This window comes from Erinaceus europaeus, chromosome 11 (genome assembly GCF_950295315.1).
Source record: "Erinaceus europaeus chromosome 11, mEriEur2.1, whole genome shotgun sequence".
Classification (NCBI taxonomy): Eukaryota; Metazoa; Chordata; class Mammalia; order Eulipotyphla; family Erinaceidae; genus Erinaceus; species Erinaceus europaeus.
The window spans coordinates 107,082,768-107,101,740 of record NC_080172.1 but is presented as its reverse complement, the minus strand read 5'-3'; the positions used below and the strand labels follow the sequence as shown (position 1 = coordinate 107,101,740).

Below are 18,973 nucleotides of genomic sequence, written 5' to 3'. Positions count from 1 at the left end.
ATAATCAACAATATTTACACCCCTTTCCCATATTAGGGAGCTACTGTCTTCCCTGATCCAGCTTTCTGGTCCTTTTTCTAGCCATGACATCATCTCCCCAGACAATAACTTGGATCCACCTGCATATCGGATTTCAGGCTCAGTGGAAAAAAAACAAAAAACTAGTATAGCTACAGATCCTTTGGAATATAACTAAATATGCCTACTAGCTATCTATAAAATGTACGACCCTCCAACTCTTCATCTGCACTATTCCAACCTTTAGATTCATGATTGGTCAATAGTTTGGCTTTGTATGTTAGCCCTCTTTTCAACCACCAGGTTCCAGATGCTAGCATGATGCAGACCAGACTTCCCTGGACAGACAACCCCACCAATGTGTCCTGGAGCTCCGCTTCCCTAGAGCTCTTCCCTACTAGGGAAAGAGAGAGGCAGTTTGGGAGTATGGATTGACCTGTCAAGGCCCATGTTCAGCAGGGAAGCAATTACAGAAGCCAGACCTTCCACCTTTCTGCATCCCACAATGACCTTGGGTCCATACTCCCAGAGGGTTAAAGAATTAGGAAAGCTATCAGGGGAGGGGAGGGATACTAAGTTCTGGTGGTAGGAACTGTGTGGAGTTGTACTCCTCTTATCCTATGGTTTAGTCAATGTTTCCTTTTTATAAATAAAAAAATAAAAAATAAAGTTCTAATAAAGCCTCCACATTACAGTCTGAGAAATGAAAAAAAAAAAAAAAAAAGAGTGTACAATTCTATACAGTTCCTACCACCAGAGTTCTGTGTCCCATCTCCTGTATTAGAAATTTCCCTGTTCTTTATCTCTCTGGGAGTATGGACCAAAATTCTTTATGGGGTGCAGAAGGTGGAAGGTCTGACTTTTGTAATGGTTTCTCTGCTGAATATGGATGTTGGCAGGTCGAATCATACTTCCAGCCTGTTTCTATCTTCCCTAGTGGGGTAGGGCTTCAGAGAGGTAGGATTTTGGGACACATTGGTGAGGTCATCTTCCCAGAGAAGTGAGGATGGTATCATAATAAAGTCTGCAGTTTGGTGGCTGGAATGTGATGATAGAAAGCAAGACAAATTATTTAATAAACAGGAGCCCAAAGATAGGAATTCAACAGATAAGATTAGGAATCTTTGTGTGAATCTATTTTAAGTATTTTCCAAGGGGCCCATAATGTTAGTGACTTTTGCCTGAGCCTGATAGCTAATATGCAGGTGGGCTAAAAATAAGTCAAGATATTTATAATAAAGCATAAGTAGGATACAATGATTGCCCAGATTTAATTTTCAGTATTAAATGCATGGTAAGAGCTTTTTACAAAGGCATACAAAATCATATGCATTATATAACCAGGAGGTGGGGAAAGGATAGAGCACTGAACTTTTAATAATAAGGTCCTGAGTTTGGTGCCTGGCATTGCATGTGCTGGAGTGATATTCTGGTTCTTTCTCTTCCTTTCTCTCATCTTTCTAGTTACTAAATAAACAAATCTAACCTAAATTGATCTAATTCATTTGTATAGTGGTTTCTATTTTTCCCTAGGCAGAATATAATACCCTCATTGTTCTTGTGAACATTTGAACCCCTGAGCACCACATGGGATTTGAACCCCTGACCACCGCAAGGGAACACCACACAAAAGAGCAGTGGTGCTGTGGTTTCCCTCTGCCTTTTCCCATCTCTTGTATTATCTATTTTTTTAATCTGAAAAGAAAGAAAGAAGGAAGGAAGGAAGGAAGGAAGGAAGGAAGGAAGGAAGGAAGGAAGGGAGGAGAGTAGGAGGGAGAGATAGATGAGTCCACAGGTACAATATAAAGGCCTGAAAGCCAGCAAATGCCTGGAAGCAAAAAAGTAATAAATGAACAATGCTAGTAATAAAACAAGTAAATGCTTTAGAAATATGACTGCAACAGTTCATCAAGTTCAGACTTGTTTCTAAACTCTTGTTTGTAGCAGTTTACGTATAGTTACCACAAGTTTTCAAAGCAAATCTAACCAGGTTTAGTAAGCTAATTATGGGCCCCAGATCACATCAAATCGATGGGGTTTACAGTCAACAATATTTATACCCCTTTCCCTTATTAGGGACCTACTCTCTTTCCTGATCAGCTTTCTGGTCCTTCTGCCAGCCATGACATCATCTCCCAGACAATAACTAGGATCCACCTGCATATCAGATTTCAGGCTAAGGAAAAACACACACACACACAAAAAAAAAAAAAAAAAAAAAAAAAAACACTAGTATAGCTACAGGCAGTTTGAAATATAACTAAAATATGCCTACTAGCTATCTACAAAATGGAGGAACCCCCCCCCCAACACTTCATCTGCACTATTCCAGCCTTTAGGTCCATGATTGTTCAACAGTTTGTTTGGCTTTATATGTTAACTCTCTTTTCAACTACCAGGTTCCCAGATGCTAGCAGGATGCAACCAGACTTCCCTGGACAGACAACCCCACCAATGTGCCTTGGAGCACTGCTTCCCCAGAGGCCTTCCCCACTAGGGAATGAGAGAGACAGGCTGAGAGTATGGATCATCCTGTCAATGTCCATGTTCAGCAGGGAAGCAATTACAGAAGCCAGACCTTCCACCTTCTGCAACCCACAATGACCTTGGGTCCATACTCCCAGAGGGTTAAAGAATAGGAAAGCTATCAGGAGAGGGAATGGGATACGGAGTTCTGGTGGTGGGAATTGTGTGAAGTTGTACCCCTCTTATCCTATGGTTTTGTCAATGTTTCCTTTTTATAAGAAAAATTTTTTTAAAAAATGGAAATATTGACAAAACTATAGAATAAGAGGGGTACATTTCCACACAATTCCCACCCCCAAAGCTCCATTTCCAATCCCCTCCCTTGATAGCTTTCCTATTCTTTATCTCTCTGGGAGTACGGACTCAGGATCATTGTGGGATGTGGAAGGAGGAAGGCCTGGCTTTTGTAATTGCTTCTCCACTGAACTTGGGTGTTGGCAGATCGATTCATATCCTCAGCTTGTCTCTCTCTTCCTTAGTGGGATAGAGATTTGGGGAGGCAGGGCTCCAAGACACATGGTGGAGTCCCCTGCCCAAAGAAGTCAGATTGGGTGGTCTGGGAGGTGGTGCAGTGACTAAGGCACTAGACTCTCAAGCATGAGGTCCCAAGTTCGATCCCTGGCAGCACATGTACCAGAATGATGGCTGGTTCTTTCTCTCCTCCTATCTTTCTCATGAATAAATAAATAAATTCTAAAAAAAAAAAAAAAGTCAGGTTGGCAGCATGGTACCATCTGGAACCTGGTGGATGAAAAAGAGTTAAGATTTAAGGCAGAACAAATTGTTGGCTAATCATGAACCTAAAGGCAAGAATATTGCAGATGAAGATCTGAGGTCTCCGTTTTGAAAAAAGCTAGTAGGTCTGTTTTAAGTCTATTCTAGAGGACCCTTGACTTTACTAGATTTTGCCTGAGCCTGACATCTGATATGCAGGTGGAGCCACGTTATTGTCTGGGGAGATGGTGTCATAGTTGGAAAAAGGACTAGAAAGCTGGATCAGGGAAGAGAGTGGCTCCCAAATATGGGGAAAGTATATAAATATTGTGAAATTTAATCCCCACCTGTTTGATCTGGGACCCATACTCAGCACAGGAGCCTATGTGACCTCTGCATCCCTGTAGGTCTGAGCTCGCATACTGTAGTCATGGCTAAAAACATTCCAGGCTGCACTAATTTCAGGACCCATCTTCCTCAGGTAATAGGTAGAGTATGTTGTCTAACCTCCCTTCAGACAGTGGAACATTCCCTACCATTATTGATCCACATTGAGGGCAAGGTCCTATAGGGGCCCACAAAGGGGTCCATTATGTTGTTCCTGATGGAGATGATTAGTGACAGTGGTGATAGAGATCTGTTAGAGGCTCATTATGTCTGTGTGGGAACCCCAGGGTTCCCTGACTAAGGACCCCGATGATGGGGAGTGCCACTGTTTTTTAATGATTCCCAACCTATAGTCTTCTAATTAAACATTGTAAGGACTAATTGCAATCAGTTTTGAAAATTAGCTATTATTGTTGATTATCAGCTTAACTGTCACTGTATTTGCATTTGACTAAATAAATCTTAAAGGAAATCTTTTGATTCTTTGATTTTTAATCTAAGCAAAGCACATGTTCTTTGAACAAACTAGAGATGTCTCATGGGGGGGGGAGGGTCAGGAGTAGATACCTACTGACTTTAGATGTCTGAGATCAAATGGTTTAAGACCAAAGTTCATGGTACTGTATTTTAGGGTTAGCAGCTACAAAGCACAAGGTATGTAGACTAAGGTTCTGTTATAAACAGTTGCTTGTTTATAACAGAAGGTGAGCAGCCAGTCTCAGCCCCACTGAGAAATAAAGCATATGCACAAATTGAAGTAAATTTATTTTTAGGACACGTCTACACAAATATAGAAGTTCAACATAAATAATTTGTCTAGTAAATATGGGACAGTTTTGAAGCTTAAACTAAGGATGTGCTAAATATCCATTAGGGAGAAATTAGAATTTGTCAGTGAACATTGCAGAACAGAGTCTATAGTTTTGTTAATTTCAATTTGAGTTTATTTTCATGAAGTAGGGCTAATCGCTATTTCAGGTTCATTGTAAACTAGAAATTTAAACAGCTTTTAATATCAAAGACTAGGTATTAGAATGTTTAGCAGAAAGTTAAAAGTATAAATTTATTGGAGTAGTATCTGTTTTAAGGAGTAAAGACAGTAAATATTTTTAGGTTAATTTAAATTAAATTTTCAAAAATTAATAAATGAATAATAGAACTTGTGAAAATGGTAATGTAGTGCTCATTCAATGCTTTAAAAAGATCATTAAATATAAAATATATATTTATATTTAAATTTAAACTTTTCTAATTGATGTAATTAAGTGAGTGAGAAGTCTTACTTAAATCTTTCAGTGATTTTAATGAAAAGTACAAGTTATTTGAATATGTAATATTTGAATATACTTTAATCATCTGAAAAGCTATAGCTCTTAATTTTTTCAGATTTTTTTCTCCCCTCCCAAAAAATCGTGATGAGATTTGTGTTATTTAATTCAATGCTTAGCACATTTTGTTGGTGTCCTTGGTATCTTCAGTGTTGAATCCTCTCAAATTATTCAATGAAACTAAACACATCAACGTATGTAACCAAATGTATTTTGGCTTTATGTTTTCAAATATATTTCATACTGATTGTGTTATCTATATTCACCAATCACTAAGATCCAGGTGTGAAGCTTTGTTTTTTCACAGGGTCCAGTGGGGGAACAAGGAGAGAGAGGAGATCCCGGAGAAGAGGGATATAAGGTAATCACTAAAAATGACACACTTTGCTTCTAAATGTAAATAGGCTTCTCTGTGATTCTGCTCAGTTGTAAATGAAACAGGCATCTTGGAGACATCAGTATTGCCTTATGTGTTTGATGCTGGAAGAAGCCTTGCTCTTTATACTTTTTGCTCCTTCTTTCTGAAATTCTTTATTTATTGGATAGAGACAGTCAGAAATCGAGAGGGAAGGGAGGGATAGAGAAGGTGAGAAACAGAGAGACACCTGCAGCCCTGCTTCACCACTTGTGAAGCTTTCCCCCTGCAGGTGGGGACTGGGGGCTCAAACCTGTATCCTTGGGCATTGTAACATGTGTACTCAACCAAGTGTGCCACTACCAGACCCCCTGAAATCTTTATATGTATTGCTTTAGGGTGGAGGTAGCATAATGTAGTAATGGGTAATAAAGGTGTAATGGGTAATATGATATGAAGCATTTGTATTTATAAGGTATGGCTTGCAGGGTTTGTTCTGGTTTGTGTTTGTTTGTTTGTTTGTTTTGGTGTGTGTGTGTGTGTGTGTGTGTGTGTGTGTGTGTGTGTGTGTGTGTGTGGTTAATAGTAGGTTACAAGATTATAAGACAAAAGTGCAGTTCCACACCATACCTAGCACCAGAGTTCTGTATCCCTAACCTGATTTGGTGTTCTTAAACCAGAGCTGACTTCTCAGCCCAAGGAAAAAATTCATTTCAAGTACATCCATTGGGTTTGTTTTAGCTTTTCTTCTCTCCTCTTTTTCATATCTCCCTTCATCTGTTAGATCCTTTTGGCCGTTTTTTGACCTTTTAAATATACTTTTAACCTAAGTACTTTTCCCTGCTTCGGATTAGATTTTCACTATTGTTGCCTAAAGTACTTTAGTAGCTTCCTAACTATCTCTAATCACAGCCCTCTCAAAATCATCCTTGACCTAATCCACCAAGAATTCTCCACCTATTACCTCCCACATGCTACCCTTTTGTCAGTATGTCTTCTTTTTACCTTACTGCTTGGAACATTCATCCCTCGAGATTCAATTTATCATTACTTATTTACTGGATAGAGATAGCCAGAAATAGAGAGGGAAGGGGGTCATAGAGAGGGAGAGATAAAGAGAGACATCTGCAATACTGCTTCAACATTTGCAAAGCTTTCCTCCTGCAGATGGGGACGGAACCAGGGGCTCGAACCTGGGTCCTTGTGCCTTGTAACATGTGCGCTCAACCAGGTGCACCACCACCTGGCCCCCTAGAAATCCAATTCATACCTACCTCAGGCCACCTCAGTCATTTACCATACCCTCGCCTACATAGTATTATTATCATACTAATTACAGTATACTTAATTTTTACCACTGCAAAAACAAATGGTCTTTGTCAGGTTATTTTTTTAAAGATTTAGTCAGTTAGTTATATATTTTTGAAAGAGAAACACCAGAGTACTACTTGGTCATATGTGGTGTAAGGGTTTATACTTGAGGCATCACACATCCAAAACATGCCCTAGACTAGCTGAGTGTCCTCCCTGGCCACTGGTAATTTTTGTAAAATTTGGAAGGATGGAAGATATTATAGAAAAAATCTTAAGTTCAAGTTTACTTTTGGTGATATTTATATCCAGACTTCACAAAGTCAAGGCAGGCATATGTTGCTTCAGAGACAGTATAATGGTTCTGTAGAAGACTCTCCTGCTTGAGGCTCTGAGGTCCCTGGTTCAAGTCCCAGCACCACCACGAGCCAGAGTTTAGCAGGGCTCTGGTGAAAAATAAATAAATGAATAAACAAAGCAGGCATATGTCAGTACAATGACCATTCCAAAAAGGTCTCTGTAAAACTGCAGGTCAATGGCAGTGGCAAAGTAACTGGCCATCACAGTTCTACCTTTTGTAGTTTGCTCATGTGATCACCTTCACTTTACTTTAAATCCAACTGGATATCAATTACTTCTCTTCTGAGCCCTTTTTAAAATAGTTTCAGTTATTTGCAACTTTTAATTGACCTCATTCTGTTGTTGATTCTGCTTAAGTTTTGCTGTTCAGGGTCACGTGTGGTGATGGTTTTCTCTTCAGCTATACCCACGGGACATGTAAAAATTTTCTAAACTGCCCTTACTCTCTTATCACTGATTGCTCCCTCAAATGAGATTCGTTTTCTTTATCAGGAAGTTGCATCTGAAAACTATAAGCATTTGCCTCAGAGACTAAAAAGACTTCAGTGACCTTTCTGTGCAAATAATTACTGTGAGGCTTTATATGTAATCCCTTCTTCTAGCACAGAAAAAAGAGATTTGCATGTTAACTGTTTCTTTTAAGGTGTGTGTGTGTGTGTGTGTGTGTGTGTGTGTGTGTGTGTGACAGAGAGAGAGAGAGAGAGAGGAGAATGGAATCTAAAGTGAAGGTGAGAATAGAGAGAGTGATAAAAGAAATTGCATGTGGAATTCATCCTGCATAGCTCTCACCTGACATGCTCTGGTGTTGTCGCTAGTTTCTGTTTACACGCTTAGACAAGGAAATGTGGTAGGTCAGCATTCCTTTTAGTTGAACTAGGGGGTTGGCTGATTGCTGTATATCAGAGCTACTTGATGGGTCTTGGCATTATATACAGTAGTTACTCTCAGTCTTCAGTAAATCTGTTCTCTTAACAGCTATGGAATTGGCGCCGGGTAATGGCGTACCTGGTTGAACACACACGTTGCCATGTTCAGGGATCTGGGTTCAAGCCCTCAGTCCCCACCTGCAAAGAAGAAGCTTTACAAATGGTGGTGTAGTGCTGTAGGTGTCTCCCTGTCTATCACCTTCTCTGTCTCCCCTTTCTCTCAATTTCTAGCTGTCTCAATGCAATAGGTAGAGATAATAACAAAAGATTTCATAACAAATAAGAATTTGGTTTGTAAAAATAGAGGCCATAGTACATTGCCAGAGTGGAAAAGATCAAAAATGAAATTTATTTTCTGATTCTTTATTCCTGTGGTTATTTATTGGTTTCTTAAATCTACTGTAACAAATTACCACAAACCAGATGCTTTAAAACAACAGAAAAGTTTATTCTCTGTCAGTTATGGGGTCTGGAACTCAAAAGCCTATCAGTCAGGTCTTGCTTCCTCTATAGGCTTTAGCAGAAAATACTTCCTTGCCTTTTCAACTTCTGGTGGCTAACAGCACTCCTTGAATCTGCATCACTCCAATCTCTGGCTCTGTCTTCTCATGATCTTCTTTGCTGTTTATGTCTGAATATATATATATATATATATATATATATATATATATATATATATATATCTTAAGACAGTTATCAGTAGACTTATAAACAGTCCAGAATAATATCATTTTAAGATCCTTAAGTGAGTGACTTCTGCAAAGATCCTTTTGTCTAAGGCCACATTCAAAGTTCTAGAGATTAGGACAGAGACATCTTTTTGGAAGGCAGGGGATGGTTGTCTCCATTCAACCCAATACATTTGCTCTTATGAAAAAAAAAAATGCTAAGAGGGGCCTGGCAGTGTTGCACACAGTGCAATGAGCAAGGACCCAAGTTCAAGCCCCAGGTTCCCACTTACAGGGGGAGAAGCTTCATAAATCGTAAAGCAATGCTGCAGGTGTCTCTCTCCCCTCTCTTCCCTTCCCCTCTCAATTTCTCTCTACCCTATAAAAAAAAATAATAATTTTAAAAGGTAAAAAATTCTAACAAGCTATACTATTTTTTAGTCATCAGAATATCCAGTGACTGTACCATTTCTGAGAATTACTATCTCTAATATTTAAATTTCATAACAACTTGCTACCATTTTAAGTGGTACTACCCTCTTCGCTAAGTCATCAGATGTCCTTACTTACTCTAACATATAATCCTTTTTATTCCCAGGGCCATGTGGGTCTACCAGGGTCAAGAGGTACCATTGGCCAACAAGGATCTCCAGTATGTTTTGAAAACGTTTTTGTAATGTTTATTTTTTAATTTATTTTTTTAATGTTTATTTTTTAATTTTTAATTTTTTTATTTTTAATTTTTTAATTTTTTAATTTTTTAATAAACATTAAAAACATTTTGCTTTATATGTGCTTTCTCTTTTGGCTTCTACTAAAGGGTGATCCAGGTGAGCAGGGAGAACAAGGACTAAAAGGAGAAAGAGGATCTGAAGTAAGTTGAAATTGTTTCAGATAATTTGAAGTTTACTGTTGGTTTGAGAAATCTGGAGCACAAAAAGTTACTTATCATTGCAATGTAGATAATCATTCATGCTTCCAGAGCAAGGATCACTGTTGACCTATAGAGTTGGAAAACCATCCAAACTTCCCACTGTCAACAATCAACTCTGCTTTTGATAATTGCCTAAGTTTGTTCCAGATTAAGTGTTTGTCCTTGGAAGTTTCAAACAGAAATACCAAGGAACCCTAAACCCAGCATTGTACATTTCCCAGGGGGTGACAGAGTAGATGAAGTATTAAACAATCAAGTATAAGGTCCTGAGTTTGATTCCTACCAACACATACAGCAGCATGATCCTCTGATTGTTTCTTACCCTCACTCTCAATAATAAATAAATATTCTTTTTTTAAAAAACTGAGCATTAGGGAGTCGGGCGGTAGTGCCGTGGGTTAAGCGCACATGGCACAAAGCACAAGGACCGGCAGAAGGATCCCAGTTCAAGCCCCTGGCTCCCCACCTGTAGGGGAATCGTTTCACAAGTGGTGAAGCAGGTCTGTAGGTGTCTATCTTTCTCTCCCCTTCTCTGTCTTCCCCTCCTCTCTCCATTTCTCTCTGTCCTATCTAATAACAACAACATCAATAACAACAACTACTACAACAATAAAACAAGGGCAACAAAAGGGAATAAATAAATAAATATTAAAAAAAAGAAAAAACTATTTTTTTAAAAACTGAGCATTGAACTAGGAAAACATCAGTCAGACCTAGTCTTTATAGTCAGATACTAATAGAATTAGTTTGACTCTGTAACACAGGTTCACAGTAAGTTTAAAAAGATCTGTTTTCCATAAGACAAATCAATGATTTGTCATCAAGCAAACTAAAAATCTGTAGGTTTATTGACTTGTGTCTCTTCTTCCCCATTTTACTGGTAAATACAGACTCAACTTTATCTAGCAATCATCTTTTTAACTTTGGACTATAAGTTCATTGCTATCCTGCTTTTTGATGGCATTTTGCTTTTTTACATGCTGTTGATTTTGAATTAAATTCTTGAATAAATGGACTGTATTTATTAATGAAGTAGGTGAGAATGGATGAGGGCATAGGTGTTTATTCACCTTGAAGTCATTGTAGTACCTTGCCATTTACTTAGAAACTTCATGACAGTTTCCTTAATGAGAATTAATAAATAATAATAGCCCACTAAAGGAAAGTTTTTATAAGAAAAATAAACCCAGAGGAGGAAGATCATTATATAATTCACTTAGAATTTTTTTTACTGGCCAGATTGGAAAAAATAATGGAAAAAACTGTGGAACACTGGACATTGCTGCTACTTTCTTGTGACTTCCTAATGTTTTCATTAAGTGCCTAAAAATACAAGCGCTCTCCCAAGGTTTGAATTCAACATTGTTAACCTTTTTTTGATGTTTATTATTATATGTTAAACTTATGTTAATGGGGCAGACAGGGTAGCTCATTGACTAGCTTACAGTTTACCACATAAGCAAGACAGGTCAAAGCCCCCTGGGTATCACACTAGAGCACAACATGTGATTGGTGCTATGGTCTCTCACCCTTGCTCTTTCCCTCTATCTTAAATTCAGAAAGAAAAATAATTGAATCAACTTCTTTCTATGTTCTAAATCTTTTTGTGCTTGTTATTTTCTTAATGATGTTATATAGATCACATGTTCAATATATTTTTCCTCCTCAACTAAATTCAAGTCACCAGCTATCTCACTTTCTGGTTTCCCACCCTTAGAAAGGTTTCACTGTAATGACTTTTTCACTGCAACACTTTCTAAGTTAGAGGTAGAACTCTTTTTTTTTTTTTTTTTAGTGTTTGCGTGTCTTTTTTTTTTTTAATTTTTTTATTTAAGAAAGGATTAACGAACAAAAACATAAGGTAGTAGGGGTACAACTCCACACAATTCCCACCACCCAATCTCCATAACCCACCCCCTCCCATGATAGCTTTCCCATTCTCTAGCCCTCTAGGAGCATGGACCCAGGGTCGTTGAGGGTTGCAGAAGGTAGAAGGTCTGGCTTCTGTAATTGCTTCCCCGCTGAACATGGGCGTTGACTGGTCGGTCCATACTCCCAGTCTGCCTCTCTCTTTCCCTAGTAAGGTGTGTCTCTGGGGAAGCTGAGCTCCAGGACACATTGGTGGGGTCTTCAATCCAGGGAAGCCTGGCCAGCATCCTGGTGGCATCTGGAACCTGGTGATTGAAAAGAGAGTTAACATACGAAGCCAAACAATTTGTTGAGCAATCATGGATCCCAAGCTTGGAATAGTGGAGAGGAAGTGTTAGGGAGGTACTCACTGCAAACTCTAGTGTACTTCTGCTTTCAGGTATATATTTTGCAGTAGTATATGGGTACGTGTGAACATATGCTCTCTCTCACAGAAACTGGTGTATATCTAGGTTATGGGACTTTGTTAGAACGTGAACTACCTGAGATGAAATTAGAGTGTACTATAAAAGGAAAGGTCTCACCCGAGTAATGAAGCTGAAGGGTTGTCATTCCACACGTGAAGTCTCTGGACACAGTCTGAGGTGAAGCATGTTGAGGTGGCAATTGTTGGCGTTGGTTAGGTTGTGATCGGCGGATGCAATATTATTTGGTTTGGATTAGGAGAGGCATACGGGAAAGAACTCTTAATCTAAACATCAACTTAATCTAAACATCAACTAAATATCAAATTCTAACAAAGTCAAATTTCCCCCTTACAGAAAATTCCCCCTTTTTTTTACTACAAATACTATTCTTTCTTTTAAAAATTTAAACTCACTTTCAGAAGATATAAGATCTGAAACTGGTCTTTTTTCCCATTGCTGGCAAATCAAGCCTTTGTCACAATTTGTCTTTGAACTTGCATAATTTGACATCCTATCTGGGAAATTATCTTGTGTGTGAGGCCTTTTGATGACTTCTGAGAAATATGTCTAGTAGTGACAATATGCTTCTATTATTTGTGAACTAGGTCACTCTTTTTAAAATCATTTTAGGATGTCATCAGAATAATGGCATGATTTTCAAGGGCAAGGTTCCTAACTATCCTGGTAGGTCAGTTACTGCTGAATCAATTATGATTTAAAGCCGCTCCCACATGGAAGAACAAATAGTTCTGTGAGAAAGAAATATCTTTTTTTTTTCATTCATAAATATGTTGTCTGTGCTTCTAGATAAGCACATTTTAGATTAATGGTTCATGTCATTTACTATAATGTAAACATGAATTTTGCCTTTGCATTCCCAACCTGTAACAGAATCCCTGACACATAATACTGAATGAATGTTTACTGAATTAAATACATAGTCGTTATCAATAGAAAGACAAAGACCCTACTAGAAAAATGGAGACATGTATTAAAATACTCTGTTCAATTTGAATTTTAAAAATCCAAAGTTGGGTAGAAATGCATAGTTCAGCATGTCAAACTTTCTCATGTTTAGATGAAGAAAATTGCTCACAGGAAAGTTGAAAGGCAAACCTAATAAAATACAACTAGTGGGGGCCGGTGGTAGTGCACCTGGTTGAATGCACATGTTGGAATGCACAAGGACCTAGGTTCAAGCCCCAGGTCCCCACCTACAAGGGGAAAGCTTTGGAAGTGGTGAAGCAGTGCTGCAAGTGTCTCTCTTTCTTTCTCCCTCTCTATCACCCTCTTACCTCTCGATTTTTGGTTGTCTCTATCCAGTAAGTAAATAAAGATAAATTTTTTTTAATTTCCTTTTTTTAAAAAAAGACACGACTAATTAATGGCAGTTCTAGTTATTGTCTTTAGGGCTTAGGGATCTTTTCTGTGCCTTCAACTTAATTAAGCTTACTGAAGCTAATTGATAACTGTGCTTCATATTTTCAGGGTCCTGTGGGGAAAAAAGGAACTCCTGGTCCTGCTGGGAAACGTGGGACTCCAGTAAGTTGTAGACCTTTCTTCTTTCCTGCTTTTTTCTAAATAAAATTGGCAACTTGAATAGGCAGAAAAGTTTGAAGCCAGTTGTGACAAGTAGTGGATAAATCACGTTGCTCTTTTAAAAAGAAATGTTAAGCCCATGCTGAAACCCAATGGGACAAAATTAATTAATTAATTAATTAACATGATTATTACTTCCAAATTAAACTTAAAAGTTTAAAATGTGCAAGGACCAATGTAAGGATCCCAGTTCGAGCCCCGGCTCCCCACCTGCAGGGGAGTTGCTTCACAAGTGGTGAAGCAGGTCTGCAGGTGTCTGTCTTTCTCTCCCCTCTCTCTGTCTTCCGCTCCTCTCTCCATTTCTCTCTGTCCTATCCAACAATAATGACATCAATAACAACAACAATAACTACAACAACAATGAAAAACAACAAGGGCAACAAATGGGAAAATTTTTTAAAAAATTGAAAAAAGTTTAAAATGTAAGCCTCAGAAAGTGAAGGGTGTGGTTTGCCCGTGTTCAAGAGTTCTCTGTGAACTTGTACTGTTTATTCCTGGATGATGAACCACTGAGCAGCGAGGAATTTAGAATCATGATATAATGAATGGTGACAAAGGTCAGAGATCTTCAGGCCTAAGTAAAAAGACATGAACTGAATTTTAACTGAAGTATTTGGCTTTTCATTTTGCTGGAAAATGGACAGAAAGTCTTCGGAAAAATTAAATCACACACACACAAAAAAAAATTTTTTTTTACCTTGTTGATAAGGTTCCTCCTTGAGTCAACCCAATGTGTGTTGAGTCATTTATTACCAAAGACTTTTTGCTGATATCCTCTAGGTTAAAGGTTGTATCTCTGCTTTGTGTGACCTGTTTTGTTTTTGTTTTTTAAGTAGATAAAATGAACATAGCTTTTAAGCTCATTCACATCAGAAATTCCTACTGATAAAATCTAGTTTTCCAAGAGTATAAACAAAATGTTCAAACCTTCACTCAGTCACACACTTGTCTAATTCAAAGTGGCAACAAAAAGAGGTATACTTTGTTGCTCGGGAAAAAAATACACTAAGAGGTTTTGCAGATGGTGTACAGTAAGCTGTATCCTAAACAACAGGTACAAGCTGACCTTTTCCCCACAGCTGGGTAAGGGAGGGACTCACAAAATGAGAAATATCAGAAGAAAATACAAAATAAATTTCTGATAAGTTTGGCATTTTTATTTATGGAATTGTTAGAAATAGTTGTCTGATCTGTTGAATACAAATACTGATAATAAGCCATGAAGGAATCCAGGAAACAAAAGTTTATACAGGGATAGAGCATTAAAGATGTTGACATTACTACCACAACCTACATGAAAGTATTTGTTATTTAAAAAACACTTTTGTAGGGGCACTTGGTTGAGCACACACATTATAGTGCACAAGGATCCAAGTTCAAGTCCCCAGCCTCTTCGAGGGTGGGTTCACAAGTGGTGACACAGTATTGCAGTTCTCTCTCTCTCTCCCTCTCCCAATATTTTTATTATCTTTATTTATTTGATAAAGACAGCCAGATATGGAGAGAGAAGGGGGAGATGGAGAGCAAGAGAGACATAGAGACACCTGGAGACCTACTTTATCACTCATGAAGCTTTCCCCCTGCAGGTGGGGACCAGGGGCTCAAACCCAGGTCCTTGTGCCCTATAACATGTGTGCTCAACTAAGTGTGTCATCACCCAGCCTCTGTCTCTCTCTTTCTCTCTCTCTCTCTCTCTCTTTCTGTCTCCTCACTATCTCTCCCTTCTCTCTCAATATCTGTCACTATCCAAAATAAAATTATTTATTTATTTATTTATTAAAAACTCATATGGCACTAACTCAAGCAATTTTAATTATCAAGGGCCCTCCAGGATTACCTGGGCCAAAAGGCACACAAGGATACCATGGAACATATGGAATTTCAGGAAATCCTGGAAAAGCTGGGTTACCAGGAAAACAGGGACTTCCAGTGAGTAAATCAAATTATCCCTTTGCTTTGTATTTCTTAGGTTTGTGTTTCCTTCTTGGATAGTAGATGTTTTGACTACCATTATTAACTTTGACTTTAGTGTCCATATTAAGTCAGTATTAAGGTATTTGAGGGTTGTGTGTCAGCGACTATGCTCTCTAGGGTATTTTATATTGAGTAACCTTTCTATGAACCAGGACACCACACATGCTCCATTTTATTGCTCCTGGACAACTTTTTCAGACTCCCATGTCTGACGCTTTAAAATCCCAGGTTCAAAATCCCCCACACCACCATAAGCCAGAGCTGAGCAGTGCTCTGGTGTTTCTCTCTCTGTGTGTGTCTCTCTCTGTATCTCTCTCAAAAATAAAATAAATAAAAATTAAACAAAATTTTTAAAAAAAAAGAAGCAAATCTTTGGGTGGGGAATGGGGAGACTGCTTATCCTGACTGTGTTTTGAGTTCATTAAATATCTTAAGCCAATTGTCAAATATTAAACTTTGACAAAAGCACAAGGTAGGCTCTGCCAAAATTAACTAATTAGTTAATTAATTAATTAATTTTCCTGAACACTGCTCAACTCTGGTTTATGTTGGTGTAGAGGACTGAATCTGGAACCTTGGAGCCTCAGGCATGAAAGTCTGTTTGCATAACCATTATGCTATCTGCCCCACCCCAAAATTTATATTTCTTTACTTTCACAGTCTCAATTTTTTACAGAAGTTGTGTCAATATTTTCTCTATGTTGATATAGTGGTGGTGCAAGGGTATAGATTCTCTCTTGTTTTAATGTAAACTTCCATCTCATTAAGTTAGAAACTTTAAAATCTTATTTTAGTCTTCTTGTAGCTATTTCCTCTCCTTCCGTTTCCTCCAGGAATATCATGGTAAAGTGTCTGTAGTTTGGTGGCAGTGAATGTACAACAATGTAAATATGCTTGCACCAATTGAATATATATCTAAAATGTTTAAAATAACAAATTATATATACATACAGATAACCACAATTAAAAAAAATTACTAGCAGAGCCAGTCAGTAGTGATCCTGGTTGAGTGCACATGTTACCATCCACAAGGACCCAGGTTCAAGCCTGTAAGCCCTTCATATGAGGGAAAAGCTTCACAACTTCTCTCTGTCCTATAAGATAAAAAGACAAAACTTTAAAAATAAATACAGGCAACCTTATATTTTACCTTGATGGGCAAGAGCAACACACCCAATGTGGCAGAAAAGAACCCCAAAGTCTAGAGTGATTCCCCAAGCTTTTTGTCCTTTTTACTGTGATGGGACTATAAAACACATTATATCCACTTTAAAAAGTTATCCTGATAGGCCTCCAAACCACTGCCTTCTCCTTTTCAGCAACACCCTCAACTTTTTTCTAAGATTTATTCATTCATTGGAATCTAAGAGAAGGTTCCACATGAGACAGACAGAGAGAGAGAGAGAGAGAGAGAGAGAGAGAGAGGGAACACCGTGCTGACACTATGCACATCAGGGGTCAAAACTAGAACCTCAAATATGCAAGTCCAACACTAACCCAGTTGAGCTACTTCCCAGGCCACTTCCTGAACTCTTTTTTCTCTTTCCTTTTTTTTTTTTTTTTTTTTTTTCTTTTTCTATAGCCAGAGCACTGCTCAAGGTCTAGTTTATGGTGTTGCAGGGGACTGGACCTGAGACTTTGAAACCTCAGCCATGAGAGTCTATTTGCATAACCTTTATGCTCTCTACCCTGCCCTAGTCCCTGAATTTATCTTATCCTCAGACACATCTTGAGGGTGCTTGTACATCTCTACTGCCAAGGTCCAGTTAGCATAATGTCTTCAGTTAAATGGACCTGCAATGTTATGAGATGTCAAAACTGTAAGGATATTCCTATGGTTTATTTTAGGACAGAGAGGGAAACTGAGTTGGCAAGGCACTGAGGTAAGACACGAAATGGATACTATTGGCTCTAACATGTCATTATATTTGTTGATACACTTACAGATAGGAATTATTGTACTAGCTTAATAGTTTTTTTTCTTTACTAGAGGATTAATGGTTTGTAGTCAACAGTAAAATACAATAGTTTGTACATGCATAACATTTCCCAGTTTTCCACATAACAATTCAGCCTCCACTAGGTCTTCCTCTGCCATCATGTTCCAAGACCTGAACCACCACCACTCTCCTAACCTCAGAGTCCTTTACTTTGGAGCAACACACCAAAGCCAGTCCAAGTTCTGCTTTGTGTTTTCCTTTCTGTTCTTATTTTTCAACTTCTGTCTGAGAGTGAGATCATCCCATATTCATCCTTCTCTTTCTGGCTTATCTCACTTAACATGATTGCTTCCACTAGCTTAGTTAGTTGTTACTTAATGTCTGTGGTGTTTTATAAAGACACCATGTAAGAAATTGTAGCTCTGATTGACATCAATACTAATTTATTTCCAAGACTTAGTTCATGTTTGTGCCAGCTAAGTAGGTGACAGTTCTGGAGACTGGATATGGCATGATGATTACCCTTGCACCTTCAGTTGTTTCTGGCAATAGTATATGCAGTTTCCAGAGGGTCACGGTTAACATGCACTATTTTATGCAAGTTATTATTACCTCAGATTTATATTAGGGGATAATTGCGAGGACTTCTACATGTCCCTTCCCTTTCTGCCCATAATAGTCTTTGCTTTATGAGTTAGGGGTTTTCACTATGCTGTGAGATTGCAAGGGGGAAGGTATTGGGCTCACACTCTTACCTAACTCTGGAAAAGAGATTAGGCAGACACTTCATTTATCAGCTGACCTGCACAAGCTTACAATCTCTTAGCAGTGTGCCGTGGTGGTATTTTGAACTTTCAGGGATTGTTACAGATTTATGTCCTGTATCTATTAGCAATCCAGAAGGCTGAGTTCTGTTGTACAGACACCTACTAAATAAATGATTGCAGGTCCCTCTAAAGACCATCATGAGGACAGTTCTCAAAAACAAAAAGAAAGCAAACAAAAGCACGCTCCCTTCCCCTTAACCAAGAAATTCTGGCTCAGAGACGAATTTGTAACTGAGCGGCCATCAGTCTCAACTGTGGCTTACTCAAACCTAACTTGAATTAGGTTTATATTTCTCAGACCTAGAGTTTTTCTCTCTCTGCATCAATATATTGGTAAAAGGCTATCATATATTTATTTATTTATTTATTGCCTCCAGGGCTATTTCTGGGGCTCGTTGCCTGCACTAGGAAACAACTGCTCCTGGAGACCAATTTTCCCATTTTTTGTTGTCCTTGTTATTATTATTGTTGTTATATCTGCTGCTGTTGTTGGATAGGACAGAGAGAAACCAAGAGAAGAGGGGAAGCGGGGAGAAGAGAAAGATAGACACTTACAGACCTGCTTCACTGCCTGCAAAGCGACCCCTGCAGATGGGGAGCCAGGGGCTCGAGCCAGGATCCTCATGCCAGTTCTTGCACTTCACGCCACATGCACTTAACACACTGCGCTACAGCTCAACCCCATATGTTTGATTTTAATGTGTTGTAGTGCAATGACTGTAGCTCAGTTACAGTGTCAGTGTGTGTTGATGCTCCTCACACCAATAAGC

At 38.5% G+C, this 18,973-nt stretch overlaps 1 protein-coding gene across 2 annotated transcripts in view; it reads left to right on the top strand.

The window, feature by feature from the left end:
- COL24A1 (collagen type XXIV alpha 1 chain) overlaps positions 1-18,973 on the top strand; it is a 353,825-nt gene that overhangs the window by 260,171 nt on the left and 74,681 nt on the right. For both annotated transcript variants that reach the window (XM_016191238.2, XM_060202277.1), the window contains 5 exons: positions 5,281-5,334; positions 9,192-9,245; positions 9,414-9,467; positions 13,352-13,405; positions 15,284-15,391. In XM_016191238.2, the coding sequence (XP_016046724.2) occupies positions 5,281-5,334; positions 9,192-9,245; positions 9,414-9,467; positions 13,352-13,405; positions 15,284-15,391 (324 nt within the window). The remainder of the gene's footprint in view (positions 1-5,280; positions 5,335-9,191; positions 9,246-9,413; positions 9,468-13,351; positions 13,406-15,283; positions 15,392-18,973) is intronic.